Here is a 16,488-nt window from a genome sequence, read left to right on the forward strand (position 1 = left end):
GTTTTTGTTTGTTTTTTTTTTCTCTCTCCTAACAATTTGTAATTTGTTCAATATAAAATACGAAAACTGAATAAAAACATTTATAAAAAAAAAAACTACTGTATTCCACTGCTTCCTCATTTTAAACACCACTATCAAATCACACCATAATCTCCTACCTTCGAATGAAACAGCGCCTGGTTTACAAATCTTTCTTTGTATTTGTATTATCATAGGCAGTTTCCAAATTAATCTGCATTGTACCCTTTTTATTGTGTTTTAGCCAAGCTGAACCTGTACAGATGCAACACTGGCATCAACCGTGCAATGTTCTATCCACAAAAAGCAGGACAAATCCAATTTGGCTCATTACATCCCTATCAGTCTGCTCTCAATCATCAGCAAAGTAATGGAAGATGTTGTCAACAATGCTATCAAGTGGCACTTATTCTGTGACAATCTGCTCATCAATGCTCAGTTTGGGTTCCACCAGGACCACTCAGCTCCAGACCTCATTACAGCCTTGATTCAAACATGGAAAAAAAAGATCTGAATTCTAGAGATGAGGTGAAAGTGACTGCTCTTGCTATCAAGGCAGCATTTGACGGAGTGTGGCAAAGGAAACCTTGCAAAATTGAAGTCAATAGGAATCACCAGTGTCCTAGGCCAAACCATCTTCACTGCTTCGTCAATGACCTTCCCTCCATCATAAAGTCAAAGTAGGATATTCGCTGTTGATTACATAGTGTTCAGTTTACAACTCGTCAGATACTGAAGCAGTCTGTACCTGCAACTGGACAGGATTCAGGATCAGACTGATAAGTGGCAAATTACATTCATGCCACAAAGTGTCAGGCAATTACCATCTCCAACAAGGGAGACTCTCACCATCTCCCCATAACCTTCAACTGCAATGTTCTCACTGAATCCCCCACCATCAACATCCCGGAGGTAACCAGAAGCTTAACTGGACACCATAAAGTATGTGGGTACAAGATCAGTTCAGTAGCTGGAAATTCTGTGATATGTAACGTACGTCCTGACTCCCCAAATCCTGTCAACTATCTACAAAAACTAGTCAGATGGAATAGTCTCCATTTACCTGGATGAGTGAAGCTCTAACAACAAAAGGCTTTACACCATCCAAGACAAAGCAGTCTGCTTGATTGACAAACCATCTGACACCTAAAACATTCACTCCCTCCACCACTGGGCGCACAGTGGCAACAGTGTGTGCCATTTACAGGATGTACTGCAGCAACTTGCCAAGGCTCCTTAATGAACATCCTCCAAACCTGCAACCTCTACCGCCGAGATGAACAAGGGAAGAAATGCAGCGGAACACCACCACCTGCAAGTTACCTTCCAAGCCACACAACATCCTGACTATATTAGCATTCCTTCACTGTCACTGCGTAAAAATCCTGGAATTCCCTCCGCATTAGCATTAAGGATGTACATACATCACATGCATTCCAGTGATTCAAGCAGGGTGGCACAGTAGCACGGTGGTTAGCACTGTTGCTTCACATCACCAAGGTTTCAGGTTTGATTCCTGCTTGGATCACCGTCTGTGCAGAGACTGTACTTTCTCCCCATGTCTGCATGGGTTTCCTCCGGGTGCTCTGGAATTTGAACATTCTGAAATCTCCCTCATTGTACCCGAACAGGCGCCGGAATATAGCGACTATGGGATTTTCCACAGTAAATTAATTGCAGTGTTAATGTAAGTCTCCTTGTGATAATAATAAAGATTATTGTTATTATAGACAGCTCATCAATAACTTCTCAAGGCTAATTCGGAATACTGGCATTACCAGAAATGCCGATACCCAAGAACAAATTAAAAAAGAACTTTGCATGGCAAAACTTTTCTCAGTATTCCAATTGTAGTCTTATTAAGGTTTTATATAGATTCACCATTATATCTTGAATATTGTTTTTTAACCCTCTTGCCATATGGACGCGATTCTCCGCTGCCCATGACGGGTCGGAGAATAGAGGGAGGGCCTTCCCGACATTTTTCCCGACCTCCCGCTATTCTCCCCCCCCCCGCCCACGGCCGCCCCACGACACGAATCGCTGCTCGCCGTTTTTTACGGCGAACAGCGATTCTCCCCAGGCCAATGGGCCGAGTTCCCAGGCCTTTACGGCCGTTTTCACAAACACACCTGCTTTCACCGTTCGTGAAAACGGCCGCAAAGTGCCGTCCCGGACAACCATGGCACCGATTGGCACGGCCGTGCCAAGGGTGGCATGGGCTTGCAATCGGTGGGCACCGATCGCGGGCAGCGGGTCCGATACCCACGCACTATTTGTTCCTCCGCCGCCCCGCAGGATCAGTCCGCGGGGCAGCTGAGGGGCATGACGGCCCGCGCATGCGCGGGTTTGACGCATATGCGTGATGACGTCATCCGCGCATGCGCGGGTTGGAGCCGTCCAACCTGCGCATGCGCGGCTGACGTCATCGTGCGCGTCAGCCGCCGTGACGCTTGGCGCGCGAGCTTAGCGACGGTTGCTAAGCCCGCGATGCCGTGCTTCACGGGGCCGCGCTGCTAGCCCCGCCCGGGGGGGAGAATCGGGTCCCGGGAGGGGGCGCGGAGGCTGCCGTGAAACACGGCCAGTTTCACGGCAGCCTTTACGACTCGCCGCATTTGCGGAGAATCGCGCCCAGTATTCTTTCTTTGTGGCCTTGTTCACTTGATATGCTGCTTTTAATGCTTCATAAACTTGAACTTCAACATCACTGCTCTGCTACATTACCCAGCAATAAAATTCTAGATTTCCAGTCAAAAGACAACTCCGCTCCAACTTGTCCAGTTCCAGGCCGAACAGAGATGTATTTGGAACCAATAAGAACATGATTCATAGAGGTCAGGGAATTAAGCGGCACGGTTGCGGAGAGGTTAGCACTGCTGCCTCACATCACCAGGGACCGGGGTTCGATTCTGGTCTTGGGTGACTGTGTGTGGAGTTTGCACGTTCTCCCCGTGTCTGTGTGGGTTTCCTCAGATTCAAAAATGTGCAGGTTAGGTGGGGTTACAAGGGTGGGGCTGGGAATAGGCCTATGTAGAGTCCTTTTTTGAGGGTCAGTGCAGACTCAATGAGCCTCCTACTGCACTGTAGAAATTCTGTGGATTTTATTCAATTGATTAATCATTGCAAGGTTATGATAGTTACTGGCTCAATAAATCCATAGTCCATGGAATCCCTATAGTGCAGAAGAGGGCATTCGGTCCATTGAGTCTATACTGACCCTCTGAAAGAGCACCCTACCAAGGCTTAATCCCCTGCGCTATCCCCGTACCCCCACCTAATCTACACATCTTTGAAAATGAAGGGGCAATTTAGCATGGCCAATCCACCTAACCTGCACGTAATTAATGTCCTTGGGAAATGTTAATGAGGCGTTTGCAAATTTATTTTAACTTGACTCGAAATTTAACTTGTGCAGTGCAGGTTTGGTGGAGCTAGGGAAACTGACTGGTGAAGCTTGAGTCTTGTTTGAGCAGCTGTTCAGGTAGATATTTTGACTGGTATTGTCCCATCTAAACAGCTGCTGTCTCATTTCCTGCTGGCAAACATTTAATTGACAGAGTGAGTTTATTTGGATGCAACTTTTTTCCACCTTGCCAGCTTTCCATAATGGGAGGCTCTTTGGATCTGTTTGACAGCACATCAGAAGAAGAAAACCAAGGTGGCACTAACACCATGTAATTGACATGTATATGGAAGAAGGGACCAAGGTCACAGAAGGAATGACACCAGGGCTCCTTTTTTAAAAATAATATTTTTCATCATAATAAAATAATGCCACTCGAAACAACAGTCACATAAAGGTACAACGTTGGAAAGCACAATCAATAATTGACATCCCAACCCTTCACGTATAACTAAAAACTATAACCCCTCCCTAACAGCTGACGGTGACTAACTCTGAAAAAGGAAAAGAATGGCTGCCATCTCGAGTAGAACCCTTCTACCGACCCCCTAATGATGTACTTGACCTTCTCTAGATATAGGAACTCCATTAGATCACCCAACCAGGCTGAGGCACAGGGTGGAGTAGGAGATCTCCACCCCAGCAGAATTTTCCCCGGGACCATAAACAAGGCAACGGTGAGGACATTCACCCCTGTCTGCAGCACCGGCAAGTCTGAAAAACTGAAAATGGCCACCAGCGGTCAAGACTACAATCCTTGACATTGTGTTAAAGAAGGAGACCCAGAAGCTTACAAGTTTAGGGGATGACCGAACATATGAGTATGATTCATCGACCCCCAAGAAAAAAACACTCAACCCCATCTTGGTCAAATGTACCCTGTGCACCACCTTGAACTGAATCAAGCTGAGCTTAGTGCATGAGGGTGAATTGGCCAGGTGAAGAGGATCCACACCACCACCTCCATCAAAAACCAGACCAAGCTCTCCCTCGCACCTCCTCTTCATCTCATCCAATGGAGCCTGCCCCACCGACAGGATTTAGAATAAATGTCCGAAATCTTCCCCTCACCCACCTCAGCCAGAGATAAGATATTTTTTTTAAATTTAGAGTAGCCAATTCATTTTTTCCCAATTAGAGGGCAATTTAGTGTGACCAATCCACCTCCCCTGCACATCTTTTGGGTTGTGGGGGCGAAACCTATCAAACACAGGGAGAATGGTGTGGCACAGTGGTGAGCACTATTGCTTCACAGTGCCAGGGACCTGCGTTCGATTCCCGGCCAGGGTAATTGTGCGGAGTCTGCACATTCCCCCCATGTCTGCATGGGTTTCGTCCGCGTGCTTCGGTTGCCTCCTACAAAGTCCCAAAAGATGTGCTGGTTAGGTGAATTGGATATTTTGAATTCTCCCTCACTGTACCCAACAAGCGCTGGAGTGTGGCGACTAAGGAATTTTCACAATAACTTAATTGCAGTGGGCGGCACGATAACACAGTGGGCAGCACTTCAACACCATTATCCCGACAAGACTAATAATCAAACTCTGCAATCTTGGACTTGATCCCTCGCTGTGCAGCTGGATCCTTGACTTCCTCACCAACAGACTGCAATCTGTCAGGATCGGCAACAGCACCTCCTCCACAATAGTCCTCAACACCGGGGCCCCACAAGGATGTGTGCTCAGTCCTCTACAGTAGTCCCTATACACACATGACTGTGTGGCAAAATTTAACTCCAACTCAATCTATAAGTTTGCGGATGATACGACTATGGTGAGTCATATCTCAAACAACGACGAATCAAACTACAGAAGGGAGGTAAATCACTTGATTGCATTGTGTACCGAAAACAACCTCTCTCTAAATGTCGGAAAGACCAAGGAACTGATCATGGACTTCAGGAAGCATAGCACGACACACACTCCCATCTGCAACAATGGCTCCAAAGTGGAGATGGTCGATAGCTTTAAGTTCCTGGGGGTCACCATCATCAACAGTCTGTCCTGGTCCTCACATTGATGCAACAGTTAAGAAAGCCCAACAAAAGGGTGGCACAGTGGATTAGCATTGCTGCCTCACGGCGCCGAGGTCCCAGGTTCAATCCCGGCTCTGGGTCACTGTCCATGTGGAGTTTGCACATTCTCCCCGTGTTTGCTTAGGTTTCACTCCCACAACCCAAAGATGTGCAGTTGGCCACGCTAAATTGCCCCTTAATTGGAAAAAATGAATTAGGTACCCTAAATATATAAAACACACACACACACACACACACACACACACACAAAAAGAAAGCCCAACAATGTCTCTACTTCCTACGGAAGCTAAAGAAATTCAGCATGTCTGCATTGACTCTCACAAACGTCTACAGATGTGCGATAGAGAGCATCCTATCTGGCTGCATCACAGCTTGGTCCAAGCTCGCAAGAAACTGCAGTGTGGTGAACTCAGCCCAACGCATCACACAAGCTTGCCACCCTCACATTGATTCTGTAAGCACCTTCCGTTGCCTCAGGAAGGTAGACAGCATTGTCAGAGACTCCTCCCACCCAGGCTTTGCCCTCTTCCAGACCCTTCCATCAGGCAGAAGATACAGAAGTCTGAAGACTCGCACATCCAGGCATAGGAACAGCTTCATCCCACAGCTACAAGACTCCTCAACGACTCCCCCTCGGACTAATTTGTTCCCTGTAAGAACACTATTCACGACGACCTATGCTGCTCTTGCTCATGTATTTGCCTTGTTTGGCCCCTTGTTCGCACTGTAACCAATCACTGTTTGTCGATGTTCCATTTGTCAATTTACTCTGTTGATTATTCTTTCTTTCTACATGTACATACTGTAGACGTTCCCTCAGCCGCAGAAAAATACTTTTCACTGTACTTTAGTACATGTGACAATAAATCAAATCAAATCAAATATGGGGAACCAACTATCTTTCACCAGAAAACCTGCTGTGAGTGCTATCTCTTTCCAAAAGGCCTGTGAGTACTGCATTTTTAAACTTCAGAGAACTGAATTAATGGATCTATAGAGAAGACCAGTATAGTGCAACATGGACGTTATACTGCAAGCTACGGTGAAGAAAAGTATGCTAAAAAAACGTAATCTGAGACAAAGATTAATTTTTCTTTTACTTATGATTTTTACCCCCTTTTCATCCCTCTGTGTTTCTCTTTCTTGTGTCTATGTGTATAAAGAGGATGGGGCCCGCTTGTGAATCCTCTTTGGATTCTTGTTTCCCTTTTAATCCCTGATCTTTTGGTTGTTTTAATTCCTGCACCTGGGCATTGCTGGGCTTACACCTTAAATTGAAAAAACAGTAGCAGAATGTGCTCTGACATCAGCGGTGACATCTTCTCAGACTTTGCTGAGCAACCAATCAACTCCATTGCAATCCTGTGGCTAAGCAGACACTGATGCAGATTGGTGCTTTTTATTCTGGAATGTCCCGCTGGGTGACCCTGTGTGTTTGGCTTCAGTTTTGATTGGAACTGCAGAGCTGAGCAGAATCCTTTTGAATCTCTCTCCCAGAAGTGGTGGATTTTCTCTCAACTCTTCGCTGGAACTTCCTTCAGGTTAACAAAGTAGTTAGTGAGCATTCAAAGCCTGAAGATAGAGCTCAGGAGGGGGAAATTTGTCGATTCCCCTCCCATTAAAGTTACCAGACCAAAGGTCTCACAAAAACTGCTGCTCTGATGTTCTGTTTAGCTGAGACAAGCTGTTGATGAGTCTGCTGAAGCTGATCACATATGAGCAGACCTGAAGCACATCTTCCGTGGATAAGGCTCAGCTCAACACAAGTTGAAGTATGTCACTAGAGGGCATCCCACATCCTGAGAATCCGGCCTGAGTGGCCCAGCTTGAAGATCTAAGCCAACTGATGGTTTTCAACATCTTGCATTCTGAAGAGATCACTGCCTACAAAAAGACCACAATCTCAGCAGTGAAGATCCTCAAATCTCTCATACCCTTTAATCCCTGTTATTTTTTAACCTTTCCCACCCCTCCACCATGTGTCGGTCTTGTGTGTGTCTGCGTGGAGGGTGGGATGGGATTTGGGGAATAATTAGGGTAGTAGACCATTAATCCATTCTTACCGGTGTGTGTTCATCTTTTACTCTTGTTGTAAACAAACAGTTTTGTTAATATTTTACTTACAAATATGGTACCCATAACCCATTGGAGCAGTCAATGGTCAAAGATTTCAGGACAATACACCAATTATCAGTTAATTCACTTTATGTTGGGACTCCGGGGTCTGTGGGGCTGGAATTGACTGTGCACTCTCCCAGGATGTTGTAATAGGTATTAGTTAATAATTAACCAGTTGTATTTGCTGCATATTTCATTATAGTTCTTGTTACAAATAAACAGTAATTGTGTTTACATTTACAAACCTGGTGGCTGTAATTATTGGGCAGCCAAGGGCCAAAAACCTTGGGTATTTTTATAAGAATTAGTGGTTGATTCACTTGTGTTGTGACTAGTGGGACTAGAATTGACCGCGCATTAGCCCAGGGTGTCGTGACATAAGCTCTCCGCTGGAGTGGAGCTAAACTACAGAACAAATGGGAACCTGTTCAACCTCCACTGCCTGAAGGCCAGATCCAAGGTTATCCCATCCTCTGCAAGTGAATTACAGTGTGCAGATGATGATTACATCTGCGCAAGTTCAGAGGCCAAGCTCCAAACCAACACCTTCACCGAGGCATACAAGAGCATCGGTCTTACACTTAACATCCGTAAGACAAAGGCTCTTTACCAACCTGCCCTCGCCACATAGTACTGCCCCTGCCACACAGTACTGCCCCCCACCCCGACCACCACCACACCCCCTCTTTCCCAGTTATCAAAATCTGCAACGAGATCTTGAGCAATGAGGACTACCTTCTCTACCTTTGGAAGCTACTATCAACAAGGAAAGGCATCAACCATGAAGTTCAGTGGCCCTTTCAGTGTGACAGTTTAGCCTTTGGTCAGCTGAGAAAGAGATGTTTGAAGACCAGCACCTCAAACCCAGTACCAAACCCATGGTCTGCAGAGCAGTAATGATACCTGCCCTGTTATATGGCTCAGAGATGTTGACTCTGTACAGCAGACACCTCAAAACTCTGGAGAAGTACCACCAGCTCTGCCTCTGCAAATCCATTGGCATAATCAGTGCACCAACATCAATGTTCTCACTGAGGCTAACATACCGAGCATTGACTATGCTCGATCAGCTCTGTTGGGCAGGACACCTCGTCCACATGCCTGACACGAGTCTCCTGAAACTGGCGCTCTACTCGGAGGTTGGACATGGCAAGTGAGCTCCAGGAGGGAAGAGGACACCCTCAAAGCCTCCTTGAAAAGGTGCAGCATCCCCACTGATACCTGGGAATCCCTGGCCAAAGACCACTCAAAGTGGAGGAAAAGCATCCGGGAAGGAACTGAACACCTCGTTTCATCACCGAGAGCAAGCGGAAGCCAAGTATCGACAGTGAAAGGAGCGCATGGCAACACACCCACACCCACCCACTCCTCCACCCACCGTCTGCCCCACCTGTGACAGAGATAGTAGATTGCGCATTGGACTCCTCATTCTCCTGAGAACTAATTTTAGTGTGAAAGGAATTCATCCTCAACTTCCCAGGGACTGTCTAAAAAGAACATAGAACATACAGTGCAGAAGGAGGCCATTCGGCCCATCAAGTCTGCATCGACCCCACTTAAGCCCTCACTTCCACCCTATCCCCGTAACCCAATAACCCTTCCTAACCTTTTTGGTCACTAAGGGCAATTTATCATTGCCAGTCCACCTAACCTGCACATCTTTGGACTGTGGGAGGAAACTGGAGCACCCGGGGAGAATGTGCAGACTCCGCACAGACAGTGACCCAGCGGGGAATCAAACGTGGTACCCTGCCACTGAAACCACAGTGCTATCCACTTGTGCTACTGTGCTGCCCTCTGGACACCTTTGTTGCTTTAGTATACCCATGACCACTCTCTTTGGCTGTTGCTTCATGAAATATTTTGTTACTTTACAGAAACATAGCAAATAGGAGTAGACCATTCAGCCCTTCAAGCCTGTTCCACCATTCATTATGATCATGACATCATCCAACTCAGTGATCTGCTCTTGCTTTCCCCCCATATCATTTGATCCTTTTATCCCCGTGAGCTATAATCTAACTCCTTCTTTAAAAACATACAATGTTTTTGCCTAAACTATTTTCTGTAGTGGAGAATTCCACAGGCTCACCACTCTCTGGGTGAAGAAATTGCTCCTTGTCTCAGTCCGAAATGGTTTACCCTGTATCCTTAGACTGTGATCCCTGGTTCTGAACTCCTCCACCATCTGAAACAAACTTCCTGCACCTATCCTATCTAGTCTATTAGAGTTTTATAGGTTTCAATGAGAAACCCTCTTTCTTCAAAGGTCCAATGAATATAATCCTAACCAACTCAACCTCCCCTCCTACATCAATCCCACCAGGAATCAATCTGGTAAACCTTTGCTGCACTCCCCCTAAAGCAAGAACATCCTTCTTCAGATAAGTAGACCAAAATTGTATACAATATTCCAGGTGTGGGCTCACCAAGGTCCTATATAATAGCAGGACATCCATGCTCCTGGACACATATCGTCTTGCGATGAAGGCCAACATACCATTTACTTTCTTTCCTGCCTGCTGCATCTGCATGCCTACTTTCAGCGACTGGTCTCATTGCACGTTCTCCTCTCTCAATCTATAGCCTTTCAGATAATAATTTGCCTTCCTGTTTTGCTACCAAAATGGATAACTTCACATTTATCCACATTATATTGCATCTGCCATGCATTTGTCCACTCACTAAACTTGTCCAAATCACACTGAAACATCTCTGCATCCTCCTCACTGCTCACCCTCTCACCCAGCTTTGTGTCATATGTGGCGCAGCGGTTAGCACTGGGACTGCGGCGCTGAGGACCCGGGTTCAAATCCCGGTCCTGGGTCATTGTCCATGTGGACTTTGCACATTCTCCCCATGTCTGCGTGGGTTTCATCCCCAAAACCCAACGATGTGCTGGTTAGGTGGATTGGCCACGCTAAATTGCCCCTTAATTGGAAAAGAAAAATAATTGGCTTCTCCATATTCATTAAAAAAAAGCTTTGTGCCATTTGCAGATATCACATTTAGTTCCCTCATTTAAATCAATATATATTGTGAATCGCTGGGGTCTAGCACTGATCCCTGCGGTATCCCACTAGTCACTGCCTCCCATTTGTTATCTCCCCTGTCCTATCACAGAGTTTCTGTTTTGTTCTTCCTGCCCCCTCTCCCTTCCACTGCCTTAAAACTCTTCCATTTTTATCTTCGATTTCAATGCAAGATCACTCAACTTGAAACATTAACTTTATGGCTCTCACCATGGAGTTAATGTTTCGGATTTAAATTACCCTTCTACAGAACAGTTTTTTAGAAGGATCATTTAGATCCAAGGCATTAACTCTGGGCATGTTCTACCGCCCACAACGTGTCCGACCGGGAGCGTAACGTGGCCGGTAGAAGTCTCCTACGGGCTTCCTGGCAGCCACGAAGCTTCGCTGGATCTACCCAAGTCCCTCGAGGCAGCGCAACCAGAATCCCACCCACAATGGGCATGACCAGGCCCGTCACACCTCCGGGCCATCGGATGCACCTGGATTGTCAGGGATAGGGCAGGGTGGCCACCTGGCCCTTCCCTTGGAATGTGGGCACCCTGGCACTGCCCATCTGGCACCTTGACATGGACACCCTAGCATTGCCAAGGTGCCCGGGTGGTACTGCACAGCTGACAGCAGCACTGCCAGGGGGACACTGCCAGGGATCAGGGCCCAAGGGGGGCCATGTCCATGAAAGGAGGATGGAGGGGATATGGAGGGTGATGGGTGGAGGTCTGAGGGCCCCCAGGGACCATAAAGCGGGGCGTCCTCACTTGGGGGTGGGGGGGTGTGAGGTAGTGTCAAATGTTATGGGGCTGACATTGCCTATGGGTGGTGGGTGTGGGGGACCCTCAAGCTCACTTATAGAGATCAAGGCACCCTTTCAAAATGGCAGCCCAATCTCTGAGTTCAGCACCCAATGATGAAAATTATTCTAAATGTGGCCTAAACCAGGCCCCCCACACATGATGTGTCAGTGGCTAGCGGTGGGGAACTCGCCTGCAAAGCCAACGGGAAACTCTGAGCAAAACCCGCCACACTTAGAAGCTTTTTTGTTAGATCGTGCCCTGTGCAAACTCCACACGGACAGTGACCCAGAGCCGGGATCGAACCTGAGACCTCAGCGCCGTGAGGCAGCTGTGCTAACCACTAGGCCACCGTGCTGCCCTTTGATGACAGATCATTGACCTGAAATAGTAACTCTTTCTCACTCCACCGAGACTGCCAGACTCACTGAGAACTTCCAATGTTTCTGTTCTTATTCCAGGTTCCCAGTGTCTCCAGTATTTTACTTGTCTTTTAACCTCCTATTTCTATTTGTGCACCATCCCTTTATATATAGTTGAGTTTGTGTCACACGGGTGACCATCATGCCATTTGGAGGTACAAAACCTGGAAGTTAATGTTAATTGGTCGAATTTAGTTGAGGTCACAGATTCCGATCCACTTGTTTCACTTCCAGATTTCCTTTATGCAATTCCACTCCGCAGCTTAGAATCTGCCTTCATATTAATAACCGGCCACTAGTTCCACCTTACATTTAACATTTCTGTTTCTGATATACTTGTCGAGTGCATATCTGCACTTGAATATCTCAAAATAAGTCTCATACATTTTATGGTATACAGTTCTTTTTCTTAAAGTCTTCAAATAAGATTTACTCATTTAAATCTAAAGTTAAGTTCATTCAGGTTTAAAAGTACAGTTATCTCTGATTTATTATGAACCTTTGCAACTGGGGACACATCAAAGTGGAATAGTGTGTTCTATTGAATGCAGAAACACCGGAAGTTAATTTATATTGACACATGATTCTGATGTTTATGTTCAGATAATTAAATGTCGCAATGACCTGATGCATTCTGTCGAAATGAGAGTGTCTACCAAATGGTTAGATAACTATAGACAGAAGATCCTTGAACTTCTACAGGAATTTCAACATATCCCTGAAGCAAAAGCAGCCAACAAAGTGATACAAGAGGTAATTGTACTACAAATACTTTTTCGTGAAACAAAAGTTTTTTTGATCAATTACTGATTGTTACTTGGAAGTGAACTTAGAAAACCAGTGCCTCCCATAAAAGGCTCAGTACCTCTGCTGCCTCACGCATCTGGCGTGTAAAGTGAAACAGTGGGCAATTTGAAAATAGTTTCCTTTGGCATTTCCCATGGATAAAGAATTAGTAAATAAACAAATGGAATGCTCCACTTGTTGCAGGTAAATAGATCCAATTGTGTCTTTTTATGCCGCAGCCCAGAATTAAATTTGTGATGCAACCTCAATAAATGAATGTATTGCACATTCCTTAACAGTTAATTTAATCTATGTGTTTGGCTCTACTTCCAGCACTGATTGCAAAATGATTAGAAAGAGGTGCACATGAGAAACATACAAAATATAAATTACAATATCTATGACATACGTATTGTATACAAATTGGAGAAATGTGTAATTATAGAAATGTATACAACTGTATATAAATATATCAAATTAGATAAAATTATAAATAATTTAAATGCAACAAATGTATCAATTCTAAATGTATATAATTTTATTTCACAACGCTATAATTATAAATCAAAGTCATGCATTTAATAAGTTTTGCGCCAGTGCAAATGACCAAACATATAATTGGACAGCCTTTATTTCCTTCTTTAAAAAAAAAATTTAGAGTACCCAATTTATTTTTTCCAATTAAGGGGCAATTTAGCTTGGCCAATCCACCTACCCTGCACATCTTTGGGGAACCCACGCAAGCACGGGGAGAATGTGCAAACTCCGCACGGATAGTGACCCAGAGTCGGGATCGAACCTGGGACCTCGGCGCTGTGAGGCAGCAGTGCTAAGCACTGTGCCACTGTGCTGCTGCTTTATTTCCTTCTTAATTGGTCAAAACTAACAATTTAATCAGTCACGTTGGTACCAGCAGCTAACTGGAATTACCAAAACCCAATGTCTGCCATGGAATATTCCATCCAACCTTATCTTCAGTCCAGCAGCCAAACACTAAATGCACAAAGGTAGTGGTGAATGTTGCAAATAATTCAGCGTGTGATTCTGCAAACATGACAACTCTGAGCATCCAAACTCATTCTCTCACATCAATTTGTTTCTCAACTGTTCGCTTGTTTTTTTGGGTATATTGGTCTTAGAGGGGCTTTGCACAGATTTACTAGAATGACTCTAGCTAAGGCTTAATTTGTGAGGGCAGATTCTATAAACATGGGTAACATGTCTACAAAATCAAGTAACAACTTGCTTTTGTACCTCTGCTTATGTCATTTTGATGTGGAGATGCCGGCGTTGGACTGGGGTGAGCACAGTAAGAAGTCTTACAACACCAGGTTAAAGTCCAACAGGTTTGTTTCAAATCACTAGCTTTTGGAGCACTGCTCCTTCCTCAGGTGAAGGAGCAGTGCTCCAAAAGCTAGTGATTTGAAACAAACCTGTTGGACTTTAACCTGGTGTTGTAAGACTTCTTACTGTGTCATTTTGAACTGCATGTTCACTTAAAACTAACACTAAAGATAAAGTGTGAACATGGTAATGTGTAGTTTAATGTATTTGCGTCTGATTTTGTTGTTGGATCAATAGATTGCATCATCTGACTGGCAAGTACAGATAACAGAAACTGATGCAGTGGATGCATTGAAGTTTACAGATGAGGAGATCAATGCTGACGTGATCTTTAATGCTGAATTAGAACTGATACGAGAATGGATGGAGGAGCTGTGTTTCGCAGTGGAGGAACAAGAGCCTTTGCAAATACAGGTACAGCAATTCATTATTCATGGCTTGAAATAAATGATCCTAGCAAAACCAAGTTGTTAACAGTAATGTTTTATTTAAATTTGAATGCATCAGCTCAATTTATATATGTTTACCTTGATGTTGCCATTGGAAAATAGTTTGACTCTTTAAAAGTTATGCATATAGTTTCTAAGTAAATTACATAGCTTCCTCTTGCTCTATTGCCTGTGTAGCTTATTGTGTGTAATTATTTATTTATTTGTTCTTTTAAAGCATTTAAACAGTTTGAATACATTCAAAGAACTTTTGAAACAAAATAAAGAACTTGAAAGTGTGCTTCACCAGGAGGTTGAGCAGCTATATAATCTTGAAAAAAAGCTGAAAAGTGGCATGAGGACTGAATGATCAAGATGGAGAGAATGGAACCTGGAGGAAAAATAACGTAACAATGGGGGGAGACATGTGGTGCCTATTTTCTTCACTCTTTTACTCTCCTGTTGAGCATAATTAAAAAGTGGTTTCAATCCATGTTTAAAATGCAACCCCAACAGTATGCCTTGGCAGGCTATTCAACAATGAAGGGCAAAACAGTAGAACATGATTCTTTTCACATTCAACCGTACTTGTACACTTTCCAGTATTAGATTACTGGATAATGATTAGCAATGGAGCTTTTAGCTGAGAACTGGTATCTCCACACAGACCTGAAATTACATTTTCAATCTTAACATCATCAATGTAGCGCTTGACATTTATTCACTGAACCACTGAGTGGTTGTTTTGAATTGTTGTACCAATTAAGTATTCACTCATTTCAGGTAGACTCTATAATACCTGCTTTGTGCCAATTCTGTGTAAGATACCCTCTTTATATATACAAATATATGCAGAATTAGGATTAATTTTGACTTAATTTCATTAAAAAGATTTTGGTTTCTGTTTACTTGATGAAATGGTTGAAGCTTTTTTTTCATTCCCATGAAACTTTAGATTTGGTTTGTCGTGATACAGTTAGTGTGGCGTAGGTGTTTGCTGCAATGATAGGATGTAAAAGATTCATTCCTTGGTCTCATGGCCACATTGAAAATTAGTAAAGGCTAAAGTAATGGAGGTTAGACCATAAGACGTAGGAGCAGATATAGGCCACTCGGCCCACCGAGACTGCTCCGCCACTAGAAATTGAACCGTGAAAAAAACAGATTGAAAAACAAGTATATATACGCAGTACTGAAGAAAAAACTCTTTTGAGGGGGTCTCGTTTCCAATAAAACTTGTCATGTCATAAATAGTTATCAATGGCAAAACTCAAGATCTTGATCCCAAGAATTTCTGAACAAATTGTATTGAGAGTCAGGATTGGAAAGGAACAATGTTAAGACTACATCTTTATCCAGCGAAAGAAACCTTGGTTGTATAGTTCATTCCTTTGTACATACTGCTTAAAGGTATTGGCCAGAATCTTGTGGAGGTGACAGACTGGTGTAAAGCTTGCAAGAACCCTGCATCGTTCTTTCCAGGAAGGCCTGTTGCATCATGTGAAAGTTAGGCACTTGGCAGACCAGCAGAGGGCTTTTCTGCCAGGACCAAGGACCCCAGGGTAGAAGTCCCACCTGCTGAGAACTACCAGCCAATCAGAGGCCAGCAGCTCTACTGAATGGCAATGCCACTGGGGAGGCAGTGGCTACAGTATAGCTCTTTTCGACTGTAGTTCGGATTAGCTAGAGGGTCTAATTTTAAAAGGTATCTGATAAAAATGCAGCAAAACAATGAGGTGACCAAAAGAAGAGAAACAAAAAGTCTCAAGAGTTTGTTCGTCATGACAAAATGCATATAATCCAAGAGAAACACGATTGGTGAGATTGTGGCCTCATATGCTTCTCATGGTCCAGCTGGTAGAAATTCTAGCATTCTTGATTGTGGGTTTTTTAAAAATATAAATGTAGAGTACCTAATTAATTTTTCCTAATTTTCTTTTAATAAATTTAGAGTACCCAATTATTTTTTGTTTTTCCCCCTGCTGCCTCACGGCATCGAGGTCCCAGGTTCGATCCTGGCTCTGGGTTACTGTCCATGTGGAGTTTGCACATTATCCCCCTGTTTGCATGGGTTTTGCCCCCACAACCCAAAGATGTGCAGGTCAGGTGGA

At 44.3% G+C, this 16,488-nt stretch overlaps 1 protein-coding gene across 3 annotated transcripts in view; it reads left to right on the top strand.

Annotated features, from left to right (window-relative positions):
* Nucleotides 1–15,290, top strand: part of LOC119969008 (uncharacterized protein CXorf38-like) — a 42,126-nt gene extending 26,836 nt beyond the window's left edge. For 2 of the 3 annotated variants that reach the window (XM_038802118.1, XM_038802119.1), the window contains 3 exons: nucleotides 12,423–12,572; nucleotides 14,187–14,363; nucleotides 14,616–15,290. In XM_038802118.1, coding sequence (XP_038658046.1) covers nucleotides 12,423–12,572; nucleotides 14,187–14,363; nucleotides 14,616–14,747 — 459 coding nt within the window. In that variant the 3' untranslated portion in view covers nucleotides 14,748–15,290. The remainder of the gene's footprint in view (nucleotides 1–12,422; nucleotides 12,573–14,186; nucleotides 14,364–14,615) is intronic. The other variant, XM_038802120.1, reaches the window with a different exon arrangement.
* The last annotated feature ends 1,198 nt before the right edge of the window (nucleotides 15,291–16,488 follow it).

The sequence above is a fragment of the Scyliorhinus canicula genome, chromosome 7 (genome assembly GCF_902713615.1).
Source record: "Scyliorhinus canicula chromosome 7, sScyCan1.1, whole genome shotgun sequence".
NCBI lineage: Eukaryota > Metazoa > Chordata > Chondrichthyes > Carcharhiniformes > Scyliorhinidae > Scyliorhinus > Scyliorhinus canicula.